At 36.8% G+C, this 15,642-nt stretch overlaps 1 protein-coding gene across 6 annotated transcripts; it reads left to right on the top strand.

The window, feature by feature from the left end:
• Nucleotides 1–1,249: 1,249 nt before the first annotated feature.
• On the top strand, nt 1,250–13,442 carry papolg (poly(A) polymerase gamma). 6 transcript variants are annotated; one of them, XM_088610053.1, is made up of 23 exons: nt 1,250–1,402; nt 2,570–2,734; nt 3,291–3,357; nt 3,660–3,741; nt 5,147–5,256; nt 5,401–5,454; nt 5,711–5,822; nt 6,247–6,336; nt 6,421–6,559; nt 7,282–7,354; nt 7,435–7,555; nt 7,754–7,838; nt 7,997–8,050; nt 8,578–8,697; nt 9,714–9,823; nt 10,423–10,544; nt 10,622–10,779; nt 10,928–11,070; nt 11,151–11,350; nt 11,538–11,621; nt 11,913–11,972; nt 12,372–12,489; nt 13,353–13,442. In XM_088610053.1, the coding sequence occupies exons 1-22, from the start codon at nt 1,386–1,388 to the stop codon at nt 12,468–12,470; spliced, it is 2,265 nt and encodes a 754-aa protein (XP_088466179.1). In that variant the 5' UTR covers nt 1,250–1,385; the 3' UTR covers nt 12,471–12,489; nt 13,353–13,442. The 6 variants fall into 6 exon arrangements, with proteins under 6 accessions (XP_088466179.1, XP_088466178.1, XP_088466182.1 ...); XM_088610052.1 differs by having other exon boundaries at nt 12,614–13,442; XM_088610056.1 differs by lacking the exon at nt 11,913–11,972 and having other exon boundaries at nt 12,614–13,442.
• The last annotated feature ends 2,200 nt before the right edge of the window (nt 13,443–15,642 follow it).

Raw genomic sequence — 15,642 nt, 5'->3', positions numbered from 1 at the left:
ACTCATGAAGGGAAACAGGATAACTCAGTCAGTCATAAAGACACTCCTTAAATTAAACAGTCCTGTGCAGCTTTCTGGCAGTGGTTAGCATTGCTCCCTCACAGGACTAGGACCCTGGATTCGGTTCTTCGGGTGCTATCTGCGTGGAGTTTGTATGTTTTCCCTGTGTTCACGAGGGTTTCCTCCCACAGTCCACAGACATGCCGGTAGGTCAATTGGCTTTTGGGAAAATTGGCCCTGGTGTGAGTGTGTGCGTGTTTGTGTCCATGTGTTTCCTGTGATAGACTGGCGTTCCATCCAGAGAGTGTCCAGCCTTGCGCCCATTGCTTGCAGGACCCCCATGACCCTGTACTAGAAAACGGGGATAGAAAATGGATGGATGTAAAATGGATGGATGTATAGCTTTATTGCTTTTCAACTATGCACCACCTTACCAAATATAATAAAAGAAACTGAAAACGTATTTCTTGATCCTACCCATTACCTCATTTATACACTGTTAACCCTGTCACACACTTTAATTGTTCATGCCCATTTACAGATCTTTTCTTTTTCTTATAATGTAATAAGAACATACAATGAAATCCCAAATATAGATCTAAAACTAATTTATATGGCACAAATGATGGTGCCTCTCGGTTACAACTTCTTCCTCATCGTCAGCCATAGTCTTCCTGTGCCGAGAGGTCAGAACTGCTGTAATGGCTGGGATCAAGACAGAGAGCTTCTGGAGTCTGCTTGTGGATCTGTGACAGGATATGTTGATGAATATACATTAATGGCCTACTTTTGTCTTACAGGTGTAAAATATGTGGAAGACCCATGAAAGGAGACATGTTTTTTAAAGTTATTACACTGCAGTTTGTGTGGGCTGTGCAAATTACACCAATAAACATACAAAAAAATTGTAAACCAAACCAAACCTTGGGCCTTACTTTAAGAAAATGTTACAAAGGAACATGAAGCAATACAACTGATATTTCCAGACAGGTTTCTATTTATATTATGAATCAAGAGCTACATTTAAAATGTGTACCTTACCATAACATACCATACTTCACACTGGTGTGCATCCAGTATCAAAAACGTTTCTTCTTAAAAAATGACAAAGAGAAAGCATTCCACAACGGATGAAAATGCATCATTGGCAATCACACTCACACACAAAATGTTTTTCAGGTTTTGAAAACTGCTCTCTGTTTCCCCTTTGGCCCTTTGGAGTTAAATTCGCGCGGTGGCTCACGGGATAGACTGTTGCCGGTGGGCGCCATATTGGAGTGCAACTATTGTTATAAATAGGGACGAAGGAGGCTGCTGCTTGCTGAGTGTACATGTTTTCAAGAATTTCGTCATAAATCTGTACAGAGAAAGCTCCATAAGGGGTCATGAGAGAAATGTCAGCGTAAGTAGTTTAAGATAATGTTTTTACTGGTAACATCCACCTGGAATTTAGGTTTATTTTGAAAGTTGCTGAAGGGACGGCACCATATCTTCTTGAGAATACGGATTAGCTAAAGGCCTGCCAGTGTTTACAAGTGAACAGGTTTATAGCTTTGTTCTTAAGAATGTCTCAGTTTTTAGAGAAAAGTAGCCCTTTTACTCCGAGAAACGTTTCGGGTCTTAGTATAAATGCTATTCGGTTCCGTATAGCGGGATAAGTGAGTTTCAGTTTCCGTTTTAAATATGTGTTGCAGCATCCTATGTCCAGGTGAAGCAATTACAGTCGCTTTTTCAAACTTTGACAAAAATCTTATGTGAGCTGTTTTGACGTGAGTTTTGTTAGAATTTCGTGTTTATCGTTTATTGATGATACGCTTGGCATTGCAGTAGCTGCTGGTGCTGCTTTGACCCCGATTTCCTGTACTTCGTGTTCTTTTTATTTCGTGTCGCTTTACCACAGCTGTGGTAATCTGTCATGTTACTAAGTGTTTTTTTAAAAAAAAAACGAAATAGTGCGGTTTGATGTAGCGATGGAACAGAAGCTGCTCTCAGACCTACAATAAAGTTTGAATATCCGACGACTTGTCAAGTCAAAGCTACTGACGGAAAAGGGTGGGGGTGGGGACTTTATTCGCATTTTTCTGTCTCGTCGTTTAAGTTGTTTAAGTTGTTCCCGAGATCTAAATCCTATCTTCTGCGAGACTGTATTGTTTTATTGGCAATGCACTTAAAAGTTTTGACACGTTCTCAATATTGACCTTTGGGTCTTTGTTTACAACACGACTAACTCCGGTTTAGTTGGTGTGGGGTACACTTTATCAATAGCAGTAATCGATTCACCTTCAGATGATGGCCTGGGTGCCACGATTGTCGTGTTCACATTTTGTCTGCCTAATAATTATGGAGCATAACGGTTCACGTTTACTTTTCCTTGAGTAGTACATTGTAACATGATTCATATCATTGCATATTTACCAATACCTTATCTTAACGTTTTGCAGGGTCGTTGATGGAAAGATGTGTACAAAAACCTAGTTTTAAAATATTTAGTTAGAAATGTGGTATTTCACAATGTAACGCAACTGTATGGAGATAAAGTATTGAAAAACTTTTTTACCTTTTATCGCAGTAGTAACTTTACATTGGGGCGGCAGCAGCCTCAAAAACATTATGGAATCACTTCTTCAATCAGTCTGGCTTTTCCCAGAGAGATTGATTACATTTACACACAAAAACTGATTGAAGCCATGAAGCCTTTTGGGGTGTTTGAGGAGGAGGACGAGCTTAATCACAGGTAACACTTCATTTTTAAAAACGTTTGTTCTTGTCATTCAAACTTTTTTTCCCACAGGAGCAACTGCAAAAGGGTCATTGTAGATAATGTGTTTCTTTGGCCATCTGCTATTGGCAGTAATTCTGTTAATCGCAATGAAGATCTTAAAGTATTGTGAAACCTCTTGGTAGAAGTAATATCGGATCCGATTAATCGCATTTTTCATTGCTGGCATTTTCTAATAAATACATCCTGCAAATCTGAATCACTTCAGTTTCTGCTGTTTAAGCTAGTTTACCATTGAAAGTATATACTGTGCATGTTCAATTCCAATTAACTTTGTTGAAAGATGAGATAGCCTGCATATAACTTCTGTACCATGCATAGACCTATGACAAAGGTTGACCTATGTCAAAATTTTGGATCAGTCGTGTTGTAACGGTCCTAAGCACAACTGTGTTTTTGTAACTATAGAATTCCAAATGTTTCTGAGATCGAGAGTAATTCAGGAGTAAATTATTTGTTGTATGATATTCCATTGGTTTTAAACCCTCTTATTGCACATTTTGCATTGCAGATTGGTTGTTTTAGGCAAGTTGAATTCTCTGGTTAAGGAGTGGATTGCAGAAATAAGTGAAAATAAAGTAAGTTACCCAAGTCCTGATAGTAATTTTTACCACTATGTTCTTATTTATTAAAGCTGAGCCTTTATCTGTGTGCTCTTCATTAAACAGTGCTGTACATGTCCAATAATATTGCTGATTGCTTAGTTTTTTTAATTTTCTATTGTTAATCTGCCTTCTTATAAATCAACTTTATTTATGCTGAAATATATTAAATCTTTGTAATCTGTAAGGTCTGACTTATGCAGTTTCATTTTTCTCTTGCAAGTGTTTTATAGAGGTCTGCAAATGTTAAATGTTTTGCCATTTTGGTTTTCTTTTAGAATCTTCCGCCTTCAGTAATTGCAAGTGTTGGTGGAAAAATTTTTACTTTTGGATCATACAGACTAGGAGTACACACCAAAGGTATGCCACTTGTTTTGTTGCCTAGTCTGTGGCATAAGTAATGAAAGCTATTTTCAATGTATGTGAGCAGTATGCTCTTTTTGGTAACGGACAACCTCCCTACTGAAGCTGACGTGTGTGCCTGGATAGTGAATTTCCAATAAGTGGTTTCAAACCAAACTTGCTCTGTTGCCGTTGAACTCTATTATAGTAGCTGATGATGCTGCCGCAGCATGAGGCAAACAATCCTTTGCAAGCTCCAAATGCACACTCCTCAGCACCATCAGTTTGGATTGGTGATTGCAGAGCATATCCATACACTGGAACTGTCTTTTCAATAAGTGCTGGCATTGACTGACTAAGAAGGCTAGTATTTTCTGATATTGGCAAGGGAAGACTTTGGCTGCCTGAGAATGAGGGTGTTTTAAGGATTGTGACCTCTAAAGTGAAACTAAACTGATCTGTCGTGTTGACCTCATACCAACATTACTGCATGGGTCTGAAACATGAACAGTGTACATTAAAAGCATAAGAGGACTGAAGTTGTTTCATGTATGACACTTTCTGCAAAATGACATTTAATGTAGTAGGACAGATACCAAGATTAGCATTTTCTTACGTGTGAGTATCGCAAGCATCAAAGATCAACCACCATCAGTGCTGTTAGGTTTATCTAGTCAACTGGATGTTCAATGACGGGACCTTCTTTGAGATCTCCTCTCGTACTAAAGGACAAGTATTGCAGAGGTGATGTAAACACTTAAACATTCAGCCATGGATGCAGATCTTCTAGCAGTTATTCAAGATGGAAGTAGTACAATTGGTCAGGATTATTTAGGATTTGTGATCCATGGGAAGGATAAAAAAACTGGCGAGTATCTATTGAGTCTCTTCTAGAGGACCTCCAGAAATAAGGTTCTATCCATGTTCTTGTTTTTATAAAAAGGAGGTCTTGCTTAATTTCTTTGAACAAGCACCAACGATAATAGGTACATTCTCACATACATTAAGGTATATTCTATATATTTGGAAGGCATTGATCCAGTTCCTAAAAGGTACCTTTACCCTCCAGGAGATTCTTTACTGAAGTAAAGGAAGGAGGACAGATGTAGGTAACAGCTCTCCCTTGCTTACTTTCTCAATGACAGCAACAGGCTTTTATTTTTGAAGATGAGCAGAATTTCCATACAGAAACTTAATTGTTTGTGATTCATTAGTAACGGTTTTTGAATATATGATACAAAATCAGACAGCTTAGACAGTTTTATTTTCTTTATTAGTTTACTTGGGCATTGGCAAAGTCACTCCAGTGAACATAATCACCCATAAAACAACAAAGTGGACAGGCAGTCTGTTATACTAGCATTTACAAGGCACAGTCTGATTGCACCAGCATCAGGTAGGCTTTTTTTTGTTTGTTTTTCAGGGGCTGATATTGATGCCCTGTGCGTTGCTCCTCGCCATGTGGAGAGGGTAGATTTCTTTCAGTCATTCTTTGAGAAACTAAAACAACATGAAGAAATCAAAGATTTACGGGTGAGCATTCAAAGAATATGGATCATACAGTCATTAAGTACTTTTAATCACATTAGGTGCATTTTCCTTAATGTATTCTATTTTAGGAACAGACCCAGTCAGTTGTACTTCCAGGTATATGTATTAATATTGTTTTCTTTACAGGCTGTAGAAGATGCTTTTGTACCAGTTATTAAGTTTAAGTTCGATGGGATTGAGGTAAGAATGTTGTTTTTTTTTAAATTGCGCAACTAAATTTTCCAAAGTGAACAATCCTCCTAAATGTGTAGTTTAATATTGGTAATGAAACGTGTGATCTTGTGATTTAGGCAATTCACTAGCATCTCAACAGCCATTCAAAAGGATGCGCAAGTTTATCATTAAAATAAGGATTTCAGCAAAGTTAAGCCTTATTTAATGCAACCTGCTAGTGGCTGAAAAATGTGTAATACTTCTGTTATTTGATTCTTTTTAGATTGATCTTTTGTTTGCAAGGCTAGCTTTGCAATCCATTCCAGACAATCTTGACCTTAGAGGAGACTCCCACTTGAGAAATCTTGATATAAGATGCATTCGTAGCTTAAATGGTGAGTTTTTTACTCCAAGTTCCAAACGGCTAAACAGACTTAAGTCAGTTTGCCTACTGTTAATAGCTGGTATCCAGTTGTTTTAGTATTTAGGCTCTGTTGTTCAACATCATTTGGGTGGCTTGGGTGTGGTGCTTCATAGTTTTAATTGCATTGTCAAATCTATAAATTAAAGATTAAGTTTAGTCTCTCCTTTAAGTTGGACCACTGTTGCTTTGCATACTTGACAAAGCCATTTAATATATTAAAGCAGGCTATTGGTTGTCCTCTGATGGAGCAACATATGCTAGTGATTTTTGCTAAGCAAATTGCTTAACATAAACAAAAATACAAAATGCTAGAAAATCTGTGTATAGACCATAGGTATAAGTATTGAGGGGAAATCACTTTTGCGGTTTCCACTTAATTGTAATTATCTTAACAGGTTGCCGAGTCACAGATGAAATTCTATATCTGGTACCAAACAAAGAGAATTTCAGGTTGACCCTGAGAGCCATCAAGCTATGGGCAAAGCGTAAGTAAGCAATAGTTAAGAATGTCTGAAAACCTTAGGACTGTCCTTTTTTCAAATGTGCACTAACTTTAAATCCCTGTCTAGGCCGTGGAATTTACTCCAATATGCTAGGGTTTCTTGGTGGAGTCTCCTGGGCAATGTTGGTAGCAAGAACATGCCAGTTGTATCCAAACGCAGTGGCAGCAACTCTGGTGCACAAGTTCTTCTTGGTCTTTTCAAAATGGTGAGTAATATGTTTTTGGTTGCATTTTGTATAAAAGCTCTGTTTTTTTTTAAACATTAATGAGAGTATGAAGTAGTAATTTTACTTGGATTTTCATAGGTACAGAGAAGTTAGAGGTTTTTTGCTTGTTGTACTAGCGAGTTTCCATTATAATGTAATAGAAGTGCAAGCCTTGCAATGCTCAATTTAATGTTGAGTATAACATACAAGCTAAATCCCAGATTATTACTTATAGTAGATATTGTATATGAAGCAAAATGCATATTAAGCAGGTAAACCTGATAATTGTGTGTTAAAATGAGACCACAAATACTGTTAATAAAATGAAGCAGCTGCAGAATGCCTACAAGTGTGATGGAGAAGGTGCATTGTAATGCAGCACCACTGTTTGCTTGCCATTCTACAGATTTTTTTTAATAAACTACAGTAATTTAACAGCTTTTCTTTGCATTTTCACTACTAGGAAGGTGCTTGTAAAACTATATGAAGTGCAATGCAAAAACATGTCAGAATCAAGATAAGAAGCTAGTTTAGGTTTTATTTGAAATACAAAGTAATAATACTAGGTGATTGTTTGGGTTACAACTTTTGTGAATCTCCAGAAATGATTGCATAGGTTCTGTGACCAAGCAAAACACAGAACATATCTATGCTACCAGGTAAACACTACACAAGTACCATCTCTTAATTTGAACTGTTGCATTATGATGGTTTTTTTTCAGGGAATGGCCCAATCCAGTGCTCTTGAAACAGCCTGAAGAGAGCAACCTAAATTTGCCAGTCTGGGATCCACGGGTAGGTATCGGGCTGAGAATAATGGATTGGATTTCTTGATTTATTTTTAATAGTGGTTAACATTATTCCTTTTGTTACAGGTTAATCCCTCTGACAGATACCACCTGATGCCGATCATAACGCCCGCCTATCCACAGCAGAATTCAACATACAATGTGTCCACTTCCACTCGGACAATAATGAGCGAAGAGTTTAAAAATGGTAATTAATAGAATTCAGTGGTCATATTGTCCTGTGCTTCTCCCACTTTTCTGTTGAACTGCTATTACCATTTCTGTATTGAGCAATTGAGACTCATCCGTGAGACTGGCTTCCTGGATATTTTTTCTATTGCAGCCACTGAATGTTTGCAGTAAAAGCTTTTTGTCTAAGGCAATATTTCTTACATGCTTTCAACAGGTCTCAGCATAACTGATGAAATACTCCAGGGTAAAGCTGAATGGTCAAAGCTTTTTGAACCACCTGCCTTCTTCCAAAAGTACAAGTATGTATATAATAATGTTTTGCAATGTTGAGAACCCACTTATTCATTTTAAAGATAAATAATTAGATTGTAGATCAGTGTACTTGCATGTCTTCTGAAATTTAAGTTGAAATGGTAATTGTATACAGTATGCTGATTAAATGGCTTTTCTTTTTTAGACATTATATTGTCTTGACAGCCAGTGCATCAACAGAAGAGAACCACTTGGAGTGGTAAGTTTATAGTTTCGTGCATTATAGAAGTAAAAAATGATTTAATTCTGTAGTGATTTTAGGTTGGTTAAGGAGGTGGATGTCTGGCTTTTGCAATATGATACAATGCTTTCTGATTTCTCAAATTTGTTTTGCATCCAAGCATGTATGGTTTTTTTTTTACACAGTCTTACAAAAATGTATCAACAATACAAATAAGCATTACAAGAAAATTAAATATTACACAAGACATCAACCTATAGATGGCCATTATACATCCTTCATAGTGGAATCCACACAGCTTACCAGAACCTGTACGGCTTTTTCCACGCAATCGCCCTAAGCCCCTGTATACTAATGGTCGATTTCCCACAGATATTTTGGTCCTGTTCTCGTAAAACAGCGCCCAAGCCAAACTGTTTACTCTGTTGTATCTGTTATCGTCTGGAAGACGGGCTTGACGGATGCTCTGCACTGAGATTCTTACTGCAGTTTTTGATGATACAGCTGTAATAAGTTGTGAAATTATATCAACCTTCCATTTTCAGGATTGGTCTTGTTGAATCCAAGATCAGAGTTCTTGTCGGAAACTTGGAGCGCAATGAGTACATCACACTTGCACATGTAAATCCACAGTCCTTTCCTGGGTCCAAGGAGAGTCATAATGAGTGAGTCAATATTTGATTTACAGCTGTTTGACAGATCTAGTGTGCATTAACAAATTACTTTTATATGCAATTCACAGAATACAAAACTATTGTGTACTTGTAATCTTTTTCAAGTATGTAGTAGTTAATGTAGGAATGGTGCGGTGCGGAGGTCGCAATTACAATTTTAAGTTACTCCGTATAAATATGCGTATTATATTGGATCACACTGTCTGATGGGAATTTTACTTTTGCTCAAAATTGTTTTACTTACAGATTTGTCAGTGAAGCAGTGTTGCTTTCCTTTGCATGGAGCTCTTTTAATTCAGTGTTCTTCCTCCAGGTTAAAATGATGTAAATATTGTAGTCGTTACACAAGAGGCTTTACTATTACTTGGATAATTTTCAGAAGTTGCTGTTCAATTTTTGCTACGCTCCTGATCAAAATATTTGTGGTTTCAGAATGGAGTTAACTCCTGTTTTAGCTTTTCTAATTATAGTACATTAAAGATGTTTCAATGCCTATACTTTATGACCCAAGTACAGAAGAATCCAAATAAACAGACCTTCACATACAAGCAATATTCTTTTCTCATTTACTTTTAAAGTTTTAGTAGGTTTTCAAGCTACAGATAATGGTTGGGTTTTTGTTTTGGAATGAAAAAAGCATTTGGATGAATTTGCTAGAATGGTAAAATTTTCAAAATATTTAACAGCTAATGTCTTGAAGGTACTTCCAATTTAAGGTGAATTGATTGATCCTTAAAACATTTTGGGCTTCAAATCATAATGTGTTTTTTAGACTAAAATGGTTGAATATAAAGGTTGCAAAGCTATCAATTCCCACTAGAGGGCCATATAATGTCGCTTTTTTTACTTTGATAAGAACATAAAGTATTGTTAAATCAGTTGTTTAGATCCTGGAATTTATACGTTTACAAGACCATCTTCACTTTGCAGGGACCTATGATTTACAATTTTAAAATGGTCATAAAAAACTTCTGAAATTTTTACATTTTTTATAAATTCTTTTCCAGAAATGACTTTGTCTCAATGTGGTTCATTGGTATCATCTTTAAAAAAGTTGAAAATGCAGAAAGTGTAAACATTGACCTGACGTATGATATCCAAGCATTCACTGATACTGGTAGGCTCTTCAAATTTTTAAAACTATTTATGTATTGGTATATATTGCCTTCCCCCACGTGGAATAACGTTTTGTTAAGCAGTTTTAAATACTGTGACATTATGACAAAGCTCTCATACACATAAATGCAGATTTGTTTTGATCTTTGTCAGAATTCTTATTGAAATACATTTGTCAATGAGTAATGAAGTTCCTGTTTTTAACCTTAGCCAAGTACTCTTTTTCATCCTATTAAAAGGTAGTAGAGCCTTTTGCATAAACAATAGCTTTACCTGTATTAAATGAAAGCTGATTTAGAAGGAATATTAAAACTTCTCTAGGACTTACCAGGTTGTTGCCCTTGGAATTATTTCACCTGTGGTTGTCACAAGCCACATTTTTCAACATAAAATAGTTTCTTAATTTGTTAAACTGCTTAATCAGGACCTTCATTTGCAGCAGGTTCTTATAAATGCTACCTCTTAATTGTTAGGTTTTGTCTAATGCAACCCCATTACTGTTTACCTAAGGTTGTCCAGATGAACCAATTTAATATAGAGTTTAACAATGTTAAGGGAAATCAGATCAACTTTTTGTCTTGTCTAACATGTTTTTCACAGTATACAGGCAAGCAAATAACATCAACATGTTGAAGGATGGTATGAAGATTGAAGCAACCCATGTGAAAAAGAAGCAGCTTCATCAGTATCTGCCTCCAGAGGTTCTGCAGAAGAAGAAAAAGGTATCATGTCACTTCTTCTTTTTCGTTTTGTCACTTTCATTCTAGAGTATCTGACTTTGTTTTTCTTAAAAAAACAGAGCATAGCCGAAATTAATCGTGCCTCAGATGGAGGATCAAAACGTTTGTCGTTGGATGGAAACCCATTAGACAGCTCCAGAGATACTGATTCTGGGACACCTTTTAGCTCTCCTACCCCTGCAAGCAACCCTCCTAAACCAGCTAATACAGAGAACAAGTAAGTGGTTTTCAAAAGTGGAGCTTTTTTTTTTTTGTTATACTGCTTATGTTTTATGAATTATCTTGTTCTTCAGTATGGCTTCTTTCCTTCGATGAACCATATCTACATTTTATCCAATACAACTGATTTTTTTATGCCCATATAGTATTACACCAAACAAAACTGTTCCTGCCTCAAACAGCAATACATCGAACAACGCTTCTACTTCCTTGTTTATGGATGGTTTGCCAGCCATTGATGTTTCTCCAAAGCCTGAACAAGGAATGTGCATTCCTGTCATAGGATCAAGTAAGTTTTAATTGTATTTAATTTTTGTATTGTAATGACAAAGAAAAACGCCATAATTTTAATCTGTATTTTTTATTTAGAACCTGCGCTGATTCCTGCCGGTAGTACCATCCCTACAGTTGTAGGCAGGAACGTTATTCCTCGATTGTCACCAAACAACCAACCTCCCCAACAGCTGCCTAATGGAGTTGCAAATGTAGCCATTAATGGTAGTGCCCCCAAAAGACCACACTCTCCTTCCCTGGAGGAATCGCCAAAGCGCCTCAAAGACACAGAAAAGGTGACCTTTCATTTGGACTTTAAATGAATGAAGACATTTTTAGTTCTAAGGTATAAGGGAACCTTTGATTTAAGGTATCTTTGGCATCTAGTTTCTGGAAAATGTTTCACTTAATGTGAAAATAATCGGGGGGGATTCATAGAGATCCGTTAAAACGTGAAATGTCACACATTCCTCTTTTTTACAGCTTATTTTCTCTGATGATTGTGCATTTAAAGAACCTTTCACATCTGCAAGCGATGGGCAAGATCAAGTTGATGGTCAGGTAAGGGTAAGTATAAGCAGTGTTTGACTCCTTGCTGCTGGTGTATACTCTGCCGTATTTATTCCATGTTGCAAATATGCAAGACTGAAGAGACAAGCTCAAGACTCAGGTGGTCTGCACATATCATAAAAAAACGGACTTGGTAATTATGTAGAGCTTTTTGCCTTGTTTTAATTGTACACCCAGATTTTCTAAATGCTGTTTTTAATAAAATGGCAAATCTGAGATCTCCCTGGTGGCCTTACTAGAACTGTAACTACTGTTCCTAACATTCTTAATTTGCTGCTTTTGTAACAGGAGAGACTTAGTGGAGTTAAGCCTATGCCAATTCCAACCATTGACACTTCAAGATCCCAGGTACAGTTAATTAAAATCCATGTGTCTGGATCACTCTAAACACTTGAAGCACTCTGCTTCTTTCAATCTTTTATCACTGGATTGCAGCGTGGTGTAAAATTTTTATAATGTACTAAAGCCGCCATATTTCAAGCCTTTGTATTTAGTGTTTCTTTCGAGAAAAGAACTGTAAGTAACTAGGTAATGTTGCTTTTACGATATGTTTGACCTCTTTGCTTTTTATAAACCACATATATTGTGAAGTGAACGTCTTTCACAAACCTGAATGGCCATTTAACTTGTTCAGAAATTAAAGACAGACATCAAGGTCACATAAAGTGAAATGAAAAATACATCAAAACTGTGAAACAAATACACGCACATCCCTGTATATGGTCTTTGCTCTTGTATGTTTCACAGAGACTGTCCAGTAAGGAGTTACCAGATGCATCATCACCCTTGCCTACCAGTAATCTACGTGTTGTAAAAAACTCCATCAGGCTGACCCTAAACCGATAACATCACTATCTCTCTCCAGGTAATTCATTTTGTATATTGATATTACATCTGTTTACTTTTAAAATGCTCTTTTGGCTACCCCCTATTGCCCAAAAATGTTTTGGATCTGCAATTGCCTACAGTAAATGTTCTTGTTGATCAAGAGGTGTTTTCTGCCTGCGGACATTTGCAGTCGTTTCCTGGTAATCCGAAATCTACTGAATCAAGACCACTGGAGAAACTTTTTTTAAATTGCCTTAATGTTAAATTGCATACTTGTAGATATGTATATAATTTTGAAATTACTGTAAATCTTTTTTGAAATGCCTAAACTGTAGTTTTTAATAATGGAAAAAAATGTAAAAAAAAATACTGTATTGTTTTGTTGTGTATAAGATTTGCAGCTGTTACTGTTAGAATCAGTCCTGGCAAATTTTTCAGAAATCTGTTTGATTGTTTCTGCTCCTCTAATCAATGCAGATTTACAAGCGGTTACTTAGTGTCATTACCATCTGGGATACACTAGGTCAGACTTACTCAAATGGATCATGCCTTGCTGTCTAGATGGATCAGCTGATTTTTAAGGATGCATGCCTCCTATGGAGGCTCTATAGAAATACATATTTCTTTTGGAAAACATTTTTGGAAGTAGTCATAACTTGACCTTGTAGAATGGTATGACTAGCTCCATATCTGCTGAGGTTAGATGTACAGAAACAGTTTAAATGTATTCATTCTTGGGGTTCTTATTTCTATCCACCTTCATACTGTGTATTTTTTTATGTAATGGATTTAGTTTTTCTCATGACCATCTAACTGTCAAAGCTTATGCAGACTTTGGTTATCACTCCTCTTAAAATGCAAAGTGATAAGTGTAATCCACTTGGTTTGTTTTTTTTGTAGGACAAGTTGTATCTGAAAGGGTATTTTTGTAAGTAGTGTTTGAAATTGCCATATTTGAAATAAGAACAAAAATCCATAAAAACCCCAGAACTGTGTCCTTGTCTTCCTTTCTGAAATGTTTTCTCAATTCTTATAAATGCAATTTTTTTCCTGTTTCATACTATTTAATGTATTTGTTCTAAAGAACAAGCACATTGAAAAGGTCTTATTCACTGAGATGGCATATTTAGGCAAACATCATGTCAGGCGTTCATACTCTGAATAACCTAACCTTTTCAGAAATCATAAAACAAAACTAGGTCACTTACTTGAAAGTAGTCATTTGCAGCAGATCTTTATGGTCCTTTTAATTTAACTACCGAGCTGTAGCTTTTAGTCCTGTTTCTTTCAAATACTTTAGAGCCTCTAAATGTCAAAAATAAAGCTTTCATTTTGTTCAGGTTTTTTAAACCTTTCACTGTTGTGAGCTTTCAAAATATTGAATTGTGTGTATATAGTGTGACCTGGATGAAAGAGAAAGAAGCTGTCGGACTTGACCAGTGTTTTGGGCCTTTCAAATATCTTTACATTACTCTGGGGAATGTCAGACATTCAGAGAACAGAGGTTTCAATTAGTACTTTCCTTACTGTTTAATTACAAAATGAAGTCTACTATGTTTTCATACCAGTTTGGCATGGGCCCCACACTTGAAAGGAGGGGAAAGGGTAGGAGCTATATTTTTTCACCTAAAGAGTGTGGAGTGGGAGTGTGAAGCAAGCTTTGTGCTTCACTGAGAAATGAGCAGTTGCTTCTATCAGTGTAAGACTTATCTTGACATGGGGGTGAATTTGAAGTGCATTTTGAAGATTGCTGGGAATCCAATTTCTGTACAAAATAGGTGAAGATGCAGTTTTCCACTGTTATAGTGTAGCATAATACAATTTAGTGCCATGAATATTGGTGTAAAGTGTTTAATATATAGTTAATTTCATTTTAGCCATCTTGAACCTTGTTACTCAAGTGAATGTGACTAAATGCAGCTTGAGCCATGCAAGGCGAGACGAGTTCTGCTTAGGAAGTTCACTGCGCGATGTTGCAGCTGGCCCTTGCGTACCAGCTCTTTAGTCAGTTGTCCTGGAAGGTGACTGACGTAGGACCTGAAAGGTAAGAGTGTGTATCGTCATGTCTGAAGGGGTGTGCAGCTGCGTCTCAAAAGACTCAATTGTCCTGGTGTCTTCAGTATGTTAAAGCACATAATTTTAAACGAATATGCCATGTGAATGTGCAGGTGGATATTGTTGGCTGACTATTCCACCATGTATTCACTCTTACGGAAATTGCCAGATTTTTAAAGACGTATCAATTATATTTGCATCAATAAGAGCTACACTAACAATACGCTGCGTGTCGGCTCATTTCCGGCGGGATCCACGCTCAAAATCCTTGGATGGATATATTAGAAATGTGTGAATACAAATCAGGTAAAAATACAAATGTGCGGTACCGTTCCTTTTTTTTCCATATAACCTATCAGCAATGGTAATGTCAGGCGAAAGAAGCCAAAATGTCGGTCTTCCGAGGTTTCTGTAACCTGTTGCTTCTTTGCACTAGCCACAATTGTCCTACGGTATTCACTTAAAGACGTACCTTCCTATGGCTGTAGTTCACGTCCTTTGTAATAAAATACTTCCGCATATTCTTAGCGTCTTGCAACTGGGAGATTCCCGGCTCGCATTTTGTGGGTGTGCAAATTCACTGCTGACGGTGGGGGATTACCCTCCATACAACTCTTTCACCCCAAAATATAGAATACTTTTTAAACGCATACTATTCAACGCCTAAATGGAAAGGTCTGCTTTCTCAAATGGCGTCGTCTATATTACATACGAAAAAGAAAGTATATTTTTTACGATGCTGTGGTTAACTTACAGAATAAAAGAATCTGAACGTTATATGCGTCAGTTCAATGCCATTAATGGCTTGACGAAGTGTACAAATATTTATAGTGGTTACTGTAGAGGGTTCTTCAAATAGGCAGAGCCTTTAACGGCCCTCGTCAATTTACCTTTTTTCTCTCTAGAGTTTGCGTATTTCTGCTGTACAGGGGGTTTCTTAGTCATACTAATAATGTGTATGGCCTTTGGTGGCTGAATTCGCTATGCTAAGTCGGAAGCCGGCAGGCAGCACCTGGAACCTCCTTTAATTCTTGACGTCAGAGATGGAAATTGAACTGATTGTGTCGTGTATACAGTTGTCGAATAGAGATAAGTGTCCTTTGAAGGTTAGACTGAAATATCAAAAAACCACAAT

This window comes from Lepisosteus platostomus, chromosome 17 (genome assembly GCF_059453375.1).
Source record: "Lepisosteus platostomus isolate fLepPlt1 chromosome 17, fLepPlt1.hap1, whole genome shotgun sequence".
NCBI lineage: Eukaryota > Metazoa > Chordata > Actinopteri > Semionotiformes > Lepisosteidae > Lepisosteus > Lepisosteus platostomus.
Note: the sequence above shows the minus strand (reverse complement) of the source record. Positions and strands in the feature narration are given on the sequence as shown.

Coding starts and splice junctions, on each gene's coding strand:
- papolg (XM_088610053.1), top strand. Junction 3,742..5,146: donor ACTAGGAGTACACACCAAAG/GTATGCCACTTG, acceptor TTTGTTTTTCAG/GGGCTGATATTGATGCCCTG. Junction 8,698..9,713: donor TCCAAGGAGAGTCATAATGA/GTGAGTCAATAT, acceptor ATTCTTTTCCAG/AAATGACTTTGTCTCAATGT.